The sequence below is a fragment of the Passer montanus genome, unplaced genomic scaffold (genome assembly GCF_014805655.1).
Source record: "Passer montanus isolate IOZ18808 unplaced genomic scaffold, ASM1480565v1 scaffold1, whole genome shotgun sequence".
NCBI lineage: Eukaryota > Metazoa > Chordata > Aves > Passeriformes > Passeridae > Passer > Passer montanus.
The window spans coordinates 5,790,828-5,807,204 of record NW_024356504.1 but is presented as its reverse complement, the minus strand read 5'-3'; the positions used below and the strand labels follow the sequence as shown (position 1 = coordinate 5,807,204).

Genomic DNA, 16,377 nt, shown 5'->3' with positions numbered 1-16,377 from the left:
GGTGGATTAAAGGAGTGAAGTCAGGAATTGAGTTAACATAATTTCGCTGAAGTAAGTGGCAGAATAGCAGGTATAGAACAATGAAAAATGTCTCAGCCAATACAGACAGGGAGGATATAATGAGAAAAGTAAGAGGGAAGTGCACAACACATTTTGTGATGCACCGATCTCCTATGATGTGTTTGGCATCAGCCAAGTAATTCAACTGGTGAAGCCTTTACTAAGCCTGGATTTTCTGTTACCTGTAGCTTCTCTGCATATGTATCAACTTGCTGAATCTGTACTTTAAGTACTTTCATATTTCGAGCTTTTTCAGTTTTCTTCATATAGTTAAACTTCAAATTGTTGAATTTCTTTTTGAGATCCTTGAATGATTCTCTGAGCTGCAACAGTGTAAACATATTTGTTAGTAAAAAAAAAAGTCAGCACACATCAATTTAGGTTTTTTAAGAGCTGTTTAATGGACAATTTAAACACTGAATATTTAATGCAGAAGTTAGTAATACTATGCCATCTCAAGGCATCCCTAAGTTGTCAGAATTTCTTTACAGTAATGGAAACTCATAATCTTGCTAAATCAATGCTTTTGCATTCTGAATGAAAAGTGTTTCCAGAATAACTGAGGCAAAAAGTATTGGAACAAGGGATGAGATTATTACTCGGACAATCTATGAAAAATTCCTGTCCAGGAGCTTCCACTGCTTTTAACTAAAGATAGATGCTCTTCACGTACTTTAGTCCATTTAATAGAAATAGTAGCCGTGTAAAAGTCCCATTCCTCATCCCTTTTTCAAAAGTCCTGCTTCTGAAAAGAAGTAATACATGAGCTTCATTTTACACACTGTGCAAGTCCAAACATCCTAGCACAAATATTCACAGCACACAGAGAGGAGGACAGCTCTTTGCAGGATCAAGATGCAGGCTGTATGACCACCTGACTTTCAAACTGTGCCCTGAGTGTGGCAGCAGGGAGATCCTGCCTAACAGATACAGAGCCTTGCCTAGCTACTGCTAGATGTACTGTGTGAGAATACTTCTGCCAGTCAGCACTGACTGGGTGCAACAAACCAAACATCAGGGAAAATTATTCTTACAATAATATAAATTAAATGAACTGGTAGGTCCAATTATGAAGTGTCCATGCATTTCAAGACATTTCAGATGATCTCATACCAGCTACCTACTATTAAATCTAGTTATATTAAATTTATTCTAAAACTCTTTTTTCAATCAGATGGAATATAGCTACACTTTCTTTAATCTACAGAAAATATTATGAAGTGCCAGAATGATAGGAACTACACTGATAAGCTCTAGAAAGCTGCAATGTCATTTACACACATACAGTTCAGACACATTGCCAATTTACCAGAAAGAGTTTAATACATACCAAAAAAAAGAGCCATATATGATGAACAGAATTTTAAACTCAGTGTTTACTTACCACGGGAACTAATTATAATATAGAGTTGCTATATTCTTTATCTTTTGTTTTCAAGTGACAATTATGTTTCCTTTAATATTGTCTTACAAGTGGGCCTTTAATAAACCATACATCATTTTTTTCATAATCAATTTTATATAAATAAGCATATCAAAACTGTTTAGACAAACCACTGTTAAAGGCCTATGAAATTTTTTAAGCATAGTTTTCCTAATATTTTTTCTCTGAAAGCTATGCTACTTCCAATTTTATTTACAACTTTAAAAACCCCTTTCAGATATTACTGTTGCTTTTAAATTTCTTTAAGCAAGAGATACAAGAATCAGACAAGTATAAAACCTGCTTAAAATCAGTACTATTTTAATTACCTTGCAATTCCATGATCACATTTTCAAATTATTTGTAATTAATTTGTAAAATTTGAAATAGAATACTATAAAAATGACCAAAATATTGATTTTAAGAATTTCAGATTCTTTAGGTAGATAATATTTTGCTTTTAGGATAATGTATAATACTAATAATTAAGAAATTATGTAAAATTACATTTATTTAAAGCCACTGATATGAAGAAATGCAGAAATTCTAATGCTTTAGGATCTGTTACTCCAGACACACAAATAAAAAGAACTTACTTAAGTAGTGTTAACAAGTTCAGATCATATCTACAACTGGATATCTAAATATGTATTTGAGGCTTTTTTAATATTAAAAAATCCTGCAGACTTCACCCTGCACCTCCTCCTCCTTCATTGCAAAGAATCCAGGGAGTAACGAAGGCTTATTTGACAGCCACTGTTATTGGAACTACTAACAATCAATCATTATTATTATTATTATATACTAATGTTAATCCATCAAGGGATATATTTTTCATTTTCATTTCATCTAGTGGGTTGTTGCCACATTATTTCAGCAGTGAATAAACAGATGGTGCTCTCTCAGTGTAATGGAAATGAAGGGAACTCTATCACTGGCCCTGTGATCTCCAATTAGTTTAAGCTCTTTATCCTGCCTAAGTACACAGAATAATAAAGTCTATCTAAAAGCCCTCTGTCAATATAATCACTTCTGCAGAACAATATTTTTTTTATTCAGAAAACAAGAGTCTTACTTGCTGCTTCAACTTTGTGGGAAAGAAAAGATGAACAAGAGTTTATTTCACTGACTTGTGCACACACATATAATTTATAAGGCCAGAGGCTCTCCTCATAGCAGTATGTGAAATTAGATCTCCTTGTTTCAGATATGATAGCTTGTGTGTTAAAGGTCTGCAGCTGCTGTCACTCTTCTCTTTTAGCCTCAGTGGAAAAACCAGATTCAGCTCTGACTTGTGCACCAGACTGCATTTGCACAGCTCCTGTTATCATCAGCAACTGTACCAAGGGCAGTGTGGGGGTTCCAATTTTTAGAAATCTAAACTTTTCTCAGTTTTGCAAGATTAAATGAGAAATACTGAAGGGACTATGCATCCAAATATGCTTCAGTGACTTCAGCCCACTGCTTTAATGGAACTTTGTACCTTGTCTATTGTGTCAGAGTCTTTAGTCAAGCAGCTGTTCCTAACTATAGTTGCCCTGTCATGGGTGGAGAATGATAGTGGAGGAGAGGGGTTTAAGTACCAATTGCTTCAATTTATCACAGGACCATAAAAGAAATGGAAAAATCAAGTTATAAAATGCTTTAAACATTTTTTTGTTAACAGTGCCATTCCAGTAAATGCTTTGATTGCTGTGTGCACCACTCTAGAAGAAACTTCAATGCTGTTAATCCCTCCCCTTTCCCTTTCTAATCATATACAAAAGTTTTCATAGTATCAATAATCAGAAGACCCCTAAAAGCAGGTTGCTGAAAACAGATTTTCAGTCACAAAGATTAAGAAACAGGAAAACAAAAAGTAGGAAAAAAATCTGTTCAAGTCATTAATGACTACTTGATTCTTGGGGCAGCAATCAGAATAAATTACAAGGCGAGAAATGTGGCTACATATCAGTTCTTACTGACCTGTGAATAAAGATAGCTCATTACCATTTATGGTTAAAACCCATATTTCCAGTCATATCTTTCCATAAGCATATAAATAATGACACGGTGAAAAAGAAATGAGGTGACTGGGAAGAGCTGTGAACCTACTTCAGGATCTGTTGACAAGTTTTATGTGGACATGCATAAATGCCATTTTTAAAGTGATCACCTAAAGGCAAGGCTTTTTCATTGCAAAAGCTATCATGGGTGATTAATGGTGTCACAGAATCCCCTGAACAGATCCAGAGCATCATTCCTACATCCAGTGTATCAGCGTACCCGAGGCTGAGCTCACAAATGACTGCAGTGCAACACTGTGGAGGTGCAGCTCTTCAGAGGCTGCTGCCCAAACTACCTCGTGAAAAAAGAAGCCCCAGCTGGCAAAGACAGATCCCAAAGATGAGCTTTCCTCATACTTCTCAAAGATGTTGAGGAAATATACACTTATTTTTGCCTTTTCAAATTCTCTTTAAATTAGAGAAGGCACAGAAAAGTCATGCATTTTACTCTTGTCTCCTCCAAAGCTGTTTAAAACTCATGCTATGTATTCTTGTCTATAAATTTCAGTATTTGTTTCCTTGTTTGTTATAGAAGCACCAATACCTTACAAACACAGGGAACTTGCTATGTCCTCTAAGGATCTCTTCAAACACCACTGAGTCCTAAGCCCTAATTCACATGCTGTATTTGCACACTTAAATTAATCACATCGAACATAAGTAATGTAAGTATTTACAGCAGAATCCCAAATACTTTCAATCAGCTTTAAAGTTTGCTCTGTAAACTGGTAAATCACAACTGAATTATCTGGTTGGCTGTTTACTATGTGACAGCCGTGAACAGCTGCTGCTTGCTGCTGGCACATGAAATATTTATTTGCTTAGACACAGTAGATAGTAAATAAATTGTTAGTTTAAACAAGTCTGGCAATATTCATACTAGCAATATTCAATTCCTGATGAAAAAATTGACAGAATTTAATATAGTGAAGGTAATACTCATAAATAATAGTCTCAAAGTAGTCTGGTGTCTGATTTCTTGATCCCTAAACAGAATTAGAAATATTTAATGGAAAGAAAAAGAAAAAAAGAAAATGGCAGTATATTCATGCATATACAGGCACCTTAGCCAAATATTTGTTTTGGAAACACCTTCATCTTCTATGCTAACCTATAATACAAAAAGAACCTAAAGAAAAAGACACCCACATGCCAAATTAGTATATTTCAGCTAGTTTATGTACAAGATATCATTAGATTTGGGGATTTTAACTTAACCAATAAGAATATATAACTTTTAGTGTCCTGTATTTTTATTACATATGCTTCATGCTACAGGAAATATTAATGTGAAAATCCTGCCAGCTCACAATCCACCTTCTGTACTTCACAAATGCAGAGGAGTACAATCTACAGAACATCAAATATAGAGCCCATCAGCCTCTTATTTTAATGTATCAGTCTGGGAAAGTTAGGTCTTTGAAATGCTTTTCCTAAATTAATTTTTTTAGAGACATCTAACGAATGTAGCTGTCTAATTTGTAAATTCATTTGTATTTGGCCTACCAAGGTGTTATGTTGATAGTCATATTACCTGAGTAATTATTCCTAAGTTCCATAATGCTAATTCTAATATCTTGTGCCAATGAACATTTCCTTTCCTCCTGGCAGTTTTTGAAGCATATATTTTGTTTCTGAAAAAATGTTAGTAGTAGATTATTCTGAACTTTTCACTGAAATGCTGAAAGTTCTTTCCAATGTCCTGACAATCGCAATACAAGTACAAATTCTACTTTTGTTTAAACTTTTGCTTCATAAGAAAAAAATTAAAGCCTCGTGTTTCAGATGAATCTGATTGAGCTGAAAGCCAAAGAAAATATAGCTGCTCTATTTCCAGTCCTCTTGGTACAGTGAGAGCATTTTATTGCCAGCCCAACAGCTTGGTAGAATCCTGAACAGCAGAGGCATGAACCACAGATTACTGTTGCATAGATCCAAAGTTGCTGCTAAAATGAAAGTCTGTTTTTCTGTGTACATATGAAGCATTTAGGGGAATGGTAAACAGTAATGTATATTATGGAACACAACAGCTCTTTTAACAGCCATTCAATGAGTTGGGATTCATCTCATTTACCTCATTTATATCCTCTTGAGTGGTGCAGTGTTGGAAATACTGTGACAGCTCTTCCTCATACTTTTCAGCTCTGGAGCTCCAGTTTATGCTATCACACTCAAATCTAGCAAGTTCTTGCTTCAGATTCTTTACAGAAACATTCAAGCAATTCTAATGAGGAAAGAGACAAAGAAATTTATCAGTCTCAGGAAATGTATTGATTTAACCAATCCAAAATGAAAATCTCTGAGGCAGAACATGCACTGCCAGCCACAATGGGCTAGAGTAAACTATTAAACCTCCACTGGAAGGAGAGCAAGGACACAGCAGTTTCAGTCACTCATAGTCTGGGGAGTAGTTTTGGGTCAAAGCCACAACCTAAACGTGGTGTCTTCTCTGAGCAAAGAGGGAGTGACCCCCTCCAGTCCTTTGCCACCGGGAGAATAGCTCCTTTCTGCCATCCATCAATTTATGGTGTCTGAAAAGCAGACTGCCAATATGAATGATCTAACCAAATCATAAGGAAAGCCTTGCTTTCTCAGTAAGTGAATGAATACAGGGCAATGAAAATTCTTCCCTGAATAAATAATTCCTCTCTAAAATGATATTCATCCTATGAATGATCTAACCAAATCATAAGGAAAGCCTTGCTTTCTCAGTAAGTGAATGAATACAGGGCAATGAAAATTCCTCTCTAAAATGATATTCATCTTGTCATGCAAATTGGTCTTGAATCCACTGATAAGGTAACATGGTTACTACATTTCCTCTTTTGTTCTTATGTTATCTTTCTTTATAGAAGAATAAATCTGCAAAGCAACCTTTACAAAATAGCAGAATTGCAATATAAAGAAATTGCCATCAGAGCCTTGAACTTCACAAAACATACTAAAGTAAATTATGGCTTCTGGTTTTTGTCCAAGCAATGATATTTTAAGATTAATTTTCTTAAGGTTCTATTTTTCTCAGAGTAGTAATACATATTTGCACATCTAAAATTCAGCCAGATAAGTCCAATAATCTTTCATATTTATCCTTGATTTCATAAATCTTTCTACTTATACTCACAGGTTGCTGCACTGCAGACAAGATATCCACTCCCTGGGTAATAAGTAGAGTATATAGCTGTCTAATATGTGCATGTTTCTCCTGAGAATTCACAAGGTAGGCTTTAGCCTGGTGCACATTTTCAGGGTCCCCATATATTTCAGGAATATCCAGTTCTCCTAATCTTGATAGACATTCCAGCTGAAATATACAAAAACCAAAAATCAATGTCTGTTTAAAATAACTTAATTTTTTTCCTTACCCTTGAGTTTAAGTAATTAAAATTGGTTTCAGATCTGAGTTTTAAATTCAAACAATTCATGCAGTTTTAGATCCAACATTTTACTTCTGATTACCAGGCTGATTAATTTTATTTCTCTGGTGAAAGGAAAAGAAAAGCATCAGAAACAAAAATTAGTTTAAATTCAGTGGGAAGAATGTATGTTTCAAAATGTTATACTCACTTCTTTTTTAATGTGATGGAATCTGACTGTCTTGCTGAAAATCTCATCATATTCTATCATTGCATCCTTTACAGTTTGATGGAAATGAATAAGCTCACTTATTCTCTCAGAATTCTCTTTCACAGGAAATCCTTTCTGGCTTGGTAATTCCAACAATTTGATCAGGTACTCAAGCTCAGCATTCAGTTGCTAACAAAAGTCAGAGAAGTTACTCAATTTGCACAAAAATCGCAATTTTTCCTTTACATTTGATGAAATAACCACCTAACAATGGTAAATTACCTTGGAGAGAAGTCAATCCCTGCACTTTAAAACACCACATTCAGTACTTTTTGGTAGGCACGAATCTCAGCTATCACCCAGCATAGCATGAAAACAAGTCAAACATAATTAAAGGGCAATGGCAGAGTGAATTGCTCAAACTCAGAGACAGTATTCACAGGAGGTAGAAAGGCCACTATGATGTACCTCAGCCTCTGACCTGCTCTGAATTCAAAAGCATGGAGCTGATGCTCTCCTTGTGCTTCCACTACCCCAGTGCTTGTGTGTCCCTTGGATACACAGCTAACACAGCACAGGACATTCTCTGGACATTGAATGCAAAATCTCTTTGCCCCTACCTTATAAACACACACAAACACTTCCTCCTGGAAAACTGTTGTAAAACAAAACACTTCAAACCCAGATGGACTGTCTTGTGTCACTGAGGATGTGGATCTTCACGGGACCAAAAAGAGATTTTGGTGTACCCTTCACTCCACTAGCTTGGTTTCTCACCTCATAGTGTGGCTTCATTTGATTCAGCTTTTTCTGTAGTTCCAAAACAATTAAAAGGTCACTTCCAAGATCAACTGGTACTGCAAGCTGGAGGGCCTCTTGAAGAATTTCTAATCCACGGGTAGTCTAAAAGAGAATCAAAAAGTTCAGCATTTCTAACTGCAATAAATTTTAAAAACCCCAAATTTAAAGTCAAAGCTAAATTTGTAACAAAATCTTCCTCAAACCAGGCACCCAAATGCTGTCAGCAAAGCCTCTCTGTCAGAAATCTTCTGAGTGACAAGGGCGATAAGATATCTTTAAGGCAGCATGAAAAAGCAACTCAGAGGCCAGGACTGCAGGACCACAGCCACAGATTTCTGAGATAACAGATGTGCTGGTGTGCTGCTGAGCTGCACTAGAGATACAGCAGCTACAAGCCTAGCTGGTGTTTCTGGTTCTGCTACCAGCCCAAATAGTGTTTCTTTTAAAGAACACTGCACACTCTCCCTGTGCCAAAAAGGTTTTAATCCTCTTTCTGCACGAACCTGGTTGGACTTCGGTTTAGTTACAGTTAAGACACAGTTTGGTTTAGCAACTGTTCAGTCTCAAAAAAAATGGCGTTTTAAAAAAGAATTTTAAAACATCACTGCTGGTAAAGCATTGATTAAACTTCATTAAAACTTAGCATTTGAAGTGGAGACTTGGACTTGTATGCATTTGAGTAAGGGAAAAAAAGATCAAAAACATTTCATGATTGCTGATGACCGACTGAATAACAGAGAACAGACTATGAACAAGAATCAGATCTTACTGATCATCACTCTTTATTAAATAATACCTATAATAGTTGATGAGAGAGCCACAGACAAGCTAATAACAATCTAGAAATATTTGCCACAGTTGCTTTCTTCTTTAGCTATTTTACTTACGATTTTCAGTTGTTCTTTAAATATCTGGCACTGTTGCTTGATGGGTTTTACTTGAGTAATTTTAAAATTCCAGATTGCCCAAAGATCAGTCAGCTCTTTCCTTTCTTTGTTCAGGTTAATAATGATATCTTCTGTTACTTTTATTGATTTTTCTACTTCTAATATTAACCTCTCATTTACCTGGCAAATAAGCAGACACAATTTTTTCCCAACATATTTTTATAACATACAATTAAAACCTCATAATTTTAAACAAAGCTTAATAAAACCTCAATTATTCTAGTGTAACTTTTTTCTAATATGCTTTTAAATACACTGTTCCGTTAATATTGTCTAGAAATAGGCACAGATTGACAGAATTTTTAAACTGAGGACTTATATAAAGCTGGAGTTTAAAGCATAGAACAGGTCAGTAATGACTGAATTTTTGTCATCTGATGTCTGTTTCACACTCAGACAGAATAAGAGTTTCTGACTAAACAGAACTACCCAAAATGACCTTTTGGAGAATAAATAGCAAGGGGAAAACAAAGTAGATGAAGAAAAGACCACCCCTTTGCATTGATAAACAAAGTAGTACTGAAGCACAGGAGGGCTAAAGTGTTTAGTGTTTAAAGATTTGGTATTGTTTCCTCTTTTCAATAGAACCTCTATGACAAATATCAGAAAACTGTGTAATGCTGTTTTCCCATTTAATATTTTTTTCTAAGAGAAGTTGTTTTTGTAAATTATTAGTATGATCCACATCTTCCAGATATTTAAAAGCTAACTCTGGGAATATCATGGGAACAGAGTAGTAGAAAATATGGTGACAACACATATCCAGGCATTTATGGAGGTAATGTCTGAAGATGTGTCAAGGTTTTAAGTGACTTTGCCATTACTCTGACTGTCTTACCTTTGCTTGGCAGCATCCAGCAGGGACACACCCTGCAGCCACACTAACAGCCAGAGCACCTTCCCTGCCTCAGCTGGTTTTTCCAATTCACCTTGCATCCTGCTGTAGTTTACTAACACCACCTCCCCCTTCCCAGATTAATGTCTAACTGCTCCCTAGTGTGTCCTATAAAAGCAGAAAGAATAGCTGGGTATTCAGGCTGTACTCATTAATTTGGATTTCTTGAGGATGTGTAGCTTAGGGAACGATTGCACATCTCAAATGATCACCACATGAAGTGTTGTTGGGAAATTAAACAGGGATGCCTAGGCAGTGTAGCTGTTGGACAATGTGAAGACATTGGGAAAGATTGTCTGCAAGGAAGTAGCTCCAACATTCATTTCTTTAGAAGAAACCATACACTCAGTCAATAAAGACTCCCTGCCTCTTAGTGGAAGTAAAATAAACTTAATATTGTGCATGAGTATATGCTGCTTTCCAACACAAAACAAACAGATAAGAGCATGTATTACATTTTTTATGCATGGACTGAGTCAATAAGGGCTCTGTCATTGCTAACCACAAAAATTTTTACTTTACCACAAGCACCCAAATGCTTTCTTCTTCTGAAAGTATATATCAGCATTAGTCCCTCTAAATCTAGGTACACAATCCATCAGGCATAGGACTAGGATTGGATCTCATCACACACAAGTATAAAATATTCAAAATGGTTTAACAGATCATACTCACCACATTTACTAAATTAAGAAAACAGCAACCCATATTTTCGGTGGAAAAAGTCTTCTTTATAGTATTTTGCCACTGAATATTAGCTGACTCTATTGCAATTTTATTTTCAGTCTCTCTGTTTGTTGGCAGGGGTTTTGAATTATAGAATTCCTTCAGATTTTTAATATCATCATTCACCTATAAAAAGACATTAAATAAATATCAAAAAACAAACCAAAACTTGAGGTGCTATAATCAGAAGCTATAGAGATATTATAAATTTGAATAGCCGCCTCTGAATCTCCTCTTAATTTTTAGATCTATGAGTCCCCAAAATATTTAGAATCACCAAATAATAAATAGTTTAAAATAACTTGGTAGCCAGTAGATGGCAAGCAGGCAGTGGCAGCAATTAGCTCAATTTCTGTCACATATTCTTAGATGGATTTTATGTACCAGTATATCAATGCACTAATTTTCATTGATCTGCTTAATATGAAGTAACCAAAGTTAGCAATAATCAGAAGTAGATGTAACACAATATTTTTTGTAGTTTATCATGCAATGAATAAACACTATGGCTAATTTTATCTGACAGATTTCATTCCATCCCCAATTTCTTTCTAAATATTAAAGAACAGCTGCCATATTATAGAATCTTAAAATGGAATCCAAATCAGAATGAAAATTAACTGTCCTAGACACCATTAGCACAGCTACCAAAATTATGCTGATATTGAATTGATTATGATTTGAGCTAGAGCTGGTTTTTATTTCATTTTTAAATACAATGACATGAATTAGCATGTCAGTGTAAGTAGTGTAAGACAGCAACAAAGATCCCTATGAATATATCATAGGACATTTTTAAAAGTTAGATGAAGCAAATCAGTAAATTTAACATTTAAAATACCTATATGGAAGCATATAATGAGAGTGCACATGTGCAGAGGAGAAAAATCTAAATCAATTACAATCCTTCCTACAGTGGAAACAAATTTTTCAATTGTAAGATTTTTACAGTCTAGTCAGAATAAATAATTCATACCTCTACAGCTGACTGTAAAAAGGCCACATAAGTTTCTAGAATTTCTAGCTTTGAACTAATATTTTTTTCAATTTTTTTCAGCTCTTTATCCAGAAAGTCAGCTCTGCTAGAAAAAGCTGCCACCTGCTCAGGTTCCAACTCTTCCATGTTTTTGATGATTCCCTCAGCTGCTTTCAGTTCACATGAAGTTTCCTTTGAAGGTAGAAGCATAGAAAAAAATGTATAATGGCTGGAAAGGACCAGTGAATATTGATATCACATTGTTAATTTTCATTAGAATTGCTTTTTTATGTATAATTTAATTACTTGTTTGAAGAAGAGCTCACAATGTAGACTAAATCACAGAAATATCCATTTCTTTCCTAAAAATTATAGGTGTAGTTATTGAAATAGCTATTTTGAAAGCTGGCATATCACAGTCCCCAGAAGGAATAGTTAGAAGAGGTATAGAGTTATAAGAGTGTATATATCTGTCAGGGCAAAGCAGACACTGCAGCAAAGAAAAGTAACACTCTGACATGAAAAAAATTGGCAGAAAATACACTTAAAACTATAATAAAGTCTTGAGGAACAAAAAGATGTTCTTGCTCATCTGCTGAGATTTTAATATTTTTACTATGTGCTCTCCAGAATTGTTTTAAAGTGAATTTTGTTTCCACAGGTACTGTACAGATCCATCCCTTGGACTCCGTAAGCTGTTGCCTGAAACAAAAAAGAACTCTGCAGGGGCAATGGAATTTTAAGTACTGAAAATACATAGGATACTCCTAAAATACACACTGCCATGTTGCTCAGCTTAGGCTGAAATATGCACTTATGCCAAGGCTGTGGAAGGATTCAGGTGTTTTTAACCCACTTCCAGATAGTGCAGAGAGTGGGAAAGGCCCTGGATGTGACCTAAAAATAGCCTCACGTGTGACAGAGCTGATTGCTGCAGGGCTCCCATCAAATGGCTGCACTCCCAACATGACCATTGGATGTCCTTACAGCCCCCTTCACAGCTTCCCTAAATGGAAGCTACTTTTTTCTTTTTTGCCAGTTCATCCCTTATATTTGGCACAATAAACCACAAGAAGGTTTTTCTCTGACTCTGGCTGTCTAGACAGTTACTAAACCTGGTGCCTCACGTAGGAGTAGCAATCCACATTGAAGAGTCTTCCTATGGAGAGTTGGTACGAGGATCCTGAGGCAGTAACAAATCACACAGTGAGATAGAGACAGTGGAGAAAACCAGTGATTTAATGACTGTAATGTTATCTTTTTGTTCATTCACTACAGTTTTAAAAAAACCATGGACCTATTTTCATTACAATAAACTCTCAACTGCTTACTTATTTAGAATTACATACAGCAAGCATTTGTTTCTAAAAGCACGTAACATTATTGAAAGGTTTTTTTACCTTTGTTTGTTTAGCCAGTTCAAGATGCTTGTTCAAAACTCTTTCTGACTCACACAAATACGAGCCAATCTCCATTCCAACTGCGAGCATCGGGGCGAGCTTTTTAATTGACTGCGACACCTTTATTTGAAAGTATTATTTATATGGTTAATTTATATAAGTAGACATCATAAACCAGTATAAAATATTCCTTTTTATAGGAAAAAAATGAGGTAACACTTTTCTGTTGGTGCGTAGATTATGATTCTAGGCATAACATCGTTGTTTAAATGACAACTGTACCACAGAGCTCCTCACATACATTCCTCAAACCCAAATGGTGGGATGGAGAGAAGAAATTAAGAAAAGGTAAATCTTGTGCTCTAATATCATGTAGACTCAGAGAAATAAGGAAATTACAATATAAAAGAAAACTCTACTATTTCTTCAACAGGCGTGATCAAAACCCCTTCTTGTTTCCTCTCATTTTATTGACAGTGGTTTCCTTTACCCTAAATATCTGAGACTTGTGATTTCAATATGGCACAACTGCCTTATAATCCTGCTATTATAGTCCTGGCAAAAATACTTTGATTCTGTTCCAGGATTTTTTCAGAAAGTACATTTAAAGCTTCTCTGACAAGGCAAGGGACCTATTTTTGTGCAGATACATGCACAGAATTCCCTTCCACTGTCACTAAGATATTATGTATGCACTATAATAACAATGAAGAACACAGGCAGATGATGCCAGACACAACACACATGGTTATTATTATACATGTGAATTTACATTTAACATTTTTCTTAAGAACTGGCTGCTAATTGAGATTTCAACTTTATTATATGAGGCTGAGGGGCAATTGAATTTGGCACCAGATTCCTTGGGATACTTTGCTTTAGAGAGTGGGGATTAAAAGTGTATTGCTTGGTAGCAATACAGCAATAAGCACTCTTCACTGCAATGACACAATATTCTCTAAGGCAAGGCTGAGAACAAAGTGATTAGAGCAAACACATTGAAACATTATGTTCAAATTAAGATTTATATTTTAAGTAAAAGTTGCCTTCATAATTTAACTTTTATGTTAAGATCCACAACATGATAGTGACATCATTTCTATACACATAAATAGTCTGGAAAAGGGCCAATTTGTAGTAAATTAAATTTACTTTTGATAATGGTTCATTATAAACATCATTCAAATACAAAATATCAGATTGCAGACTTAATTATTCAGTCATTAAATTTGATTTACTTTTCTCATCTACACTCCTGGTTTCCTTCATGTGAACCTTGATAAAAGACTATACTTTTTTAAATTTGAATTTACACATGGAAACTTATTCAGGAGCTATATGTCTATTCCATCTCTGACAAGTCATTTAAAAGGTGTATAGTACTATATGACATTCAACCATCTAAAGAAGGCTGTCATATCCTTGATGCATCAATACCTTAATTAACAAAAGGAGTTTTTATAGTGAAGAGAATCTAGTCTCCTTCAGATTTACTGAAAATTTGCTGTGGTTCAGTCACCGTGCTTATTAAACCTCAATTTTTGCCACACTTTTATTTTTATCTTCAGCCACATAAAACCAAAGACAGAAGCAGCACAAGAAACCTGCTTACGGGTCACAGGACTGATTGCTCACTTCTTTTCCAAAAGAACAAATTATAATAGTTCATTATCCAAGCAAATGCATGTTTAATTGAACATCACTGGTAAAATGTTCTTGTGGAAATGGCTCAATTTTTCAGAACAGCTTTTGGTTCCTTTGTGTTAATAAGAATATTCAGCATTTTAACTACAACTGTGCTCTGTCTAAAAAAATTATTATTATTTGATTCAACTTCAATATTCACTATAGCTAAATTATGGAAATAGAATGCACTGCTCATGAATGTGCTACAATGATGATAACAACCATCACAAAGATGATCAGAATGCTGGAGCACCTCTCCTGTGGTGACAGGCTGAGAGAGCTGCTGCTGTTCAGCCTGGAGAGCAGGAGACCTTGGGAAGCCTTTATAGGAGACACTTGCAGTACCTAAAGTGGCCTATAAGAAAGCCTGAGGGTGACTTGGAGTGACAGAACAAGAGATAATGGCTTCAAACTGAAACAAGGTAGGTCTAGATTAGATACATGGAAGAAATTCTTCACTGTGAGGGTGGTAAGACCCTGGCACAGGTTGCCCAGAGAAGCTGTGGCTGCCCTGTCTCTAGAAGCATCCAAGGCCAGGCTGGATGGGGCTTTGAGCCACATGGTGCAGTGGAAGATGCCCATGGCAGAGGGGTTGGAATGAAATGTTCTTTAAGGTCCCTTTCAACCCAAACCATTCTATGAATCTGTGATGTACCTTACTCAGATGATCTTCAAGTGAGGCAATCCATTGTTGTTTCTTCAAAGTAAATTCTTCATAATCTGGACACTGTCTGTTTAATTTATCTACTTTTTTTTGAACATATTCCATCATTTTCTGAATTCCTGCCACCCAAGAGCTAAAATAGAAAAGTAGAACTGTCATTTCTCTTTTTTTGCTCAACATAGAGGATGATTATGATTTTTAAAGAACCCAACACTCAATCTGTTGATTTGTATGAGTAACTTATGAATTTTAAACTGTTACCCTTAAAAGAAAAATAACCAAGAAAAATATTGAAATTAATACAAATAAAATTGATAATTAGTAAAACACAAATTAAATTTCCAAACAAATATCTTGTCACTAGTGTCTAAGGTAGATTCACAAGACAGATATATTACTTCTCACAAGACACATAGTCTGATTCACTGAGAAATAGCTCATTTCCCTTTTCACTCTAGCTATACTATCTAAAAACTAAAATGACAAATGGAAGAGCTTAAAAGAGAAAATATATGGCATGCCAGTTCTACTTTAAAAAGAATGTTTTCTTTGGACTCTAAAATATTTCAGTGTTTTTACAGTAGCTGAAAAAAGAATGTCATATGCATTCTAAGTCAACCTCTTCTTAAGGGTGTTGTTTTAATGGGAGAAACCCCCCCCCCAAATTTACAAAACAGTGGCTTGCATTATAACTTAAACCATAATATCAGGGAACAATTCAGAACCTGAACACTTGAGGCATTCCTCTTTAGATTGTAAAGAAGTAACCTCATACAATTAAGAACTGAAGTTTTGATATTAACCCCTCTCCCTACCCATAAAATTATTTCTTACTTAATTTTATATCCATCATAAGAATTTTTGTAAAACTGACATGTACTAAATAAGTTTTTTCACTACTTTAGTTTCCCCAGAAACTTATGTTAATACCTGTGGGAATCTGCTTTATTAACTAAAGTTCGTCCCTTCTGCATGGTCGTTGCTGTAAAACCTTTAATTGCTTCCTGCAATTCCTTGTACTTCAGTGTCAATATAGGTAAATGTAAGCCTTCTGAAATAGAGATTTTACGGCAATTCTCAATGCTTTCCAGACCATCAAGTACCTGAAGAGAAAAAAGAAAAATATATGTTATCAATATTTGTGTTGTTGGAACTATCCTTGGAAATCACCTGTTTTTAAAACTTCTATA

The 16,377-nt window shown here is 35.2% G+C and overlaps 1 protein-coding gene across 4 annotated transcripts in view; it reads right to left on the bottom strand.

Moving 5' to 3' along the window:
- Window positions 1-16,377, bottom strand: part of CCDC141 (coiled-coil domain containing 141) — a 62,305-nt gene that overhangs the window by 19,537 nt on the left and 26,391 nt on the right. For all 4 annotated transcript variants that reach the window (XM_039700706.1, XM_039700698.1, XM_039700716.1 and 1 more), the window contains exons 9-19: window positions 16,118-16,290; window positions 15,179-15,320; window positions 12,838-12,957; window positions 11,438-11,629; window positions 10,411-10,587; window positions 8,781-8,960; window positions 7,870-7,995; window positions 7,093-7,281; window positions 6,650-6,829; window positions 5,603-5,752; window positions 243-383 (exon numbers count right to left, since the gene is read on the bottom strand). In XM_039700706.1, coding sequence (XP_039556640.1) covers window positions 243-383; window positions 5,603-5,752; window positions 6,650-6,829; window positions 7,093-7,281; window positions 7,870-7,995; window positions 8,781-8,960; window positions 10,411-10,587; window positions 11,438-11,629; window positions 12,838-12,957; window positions 15,179-15,320; window positions 16,118-16,290 — 1,770 coding nt within the window. The remainder of the gene's footprint in view (window positions 1-242; window positions 384-5,602; window positions 5,753-6,649; window positions 6,830-7,092; window positions 7,282-7,869; window positions 7,996-8,780; window positions 8,961-10,410; window positions 10,588-11,437; window positions 11,630-12,837; window positions 12,958-15,178; window positions 15,321-16,117; window positions 16,291-16,377) is intronic.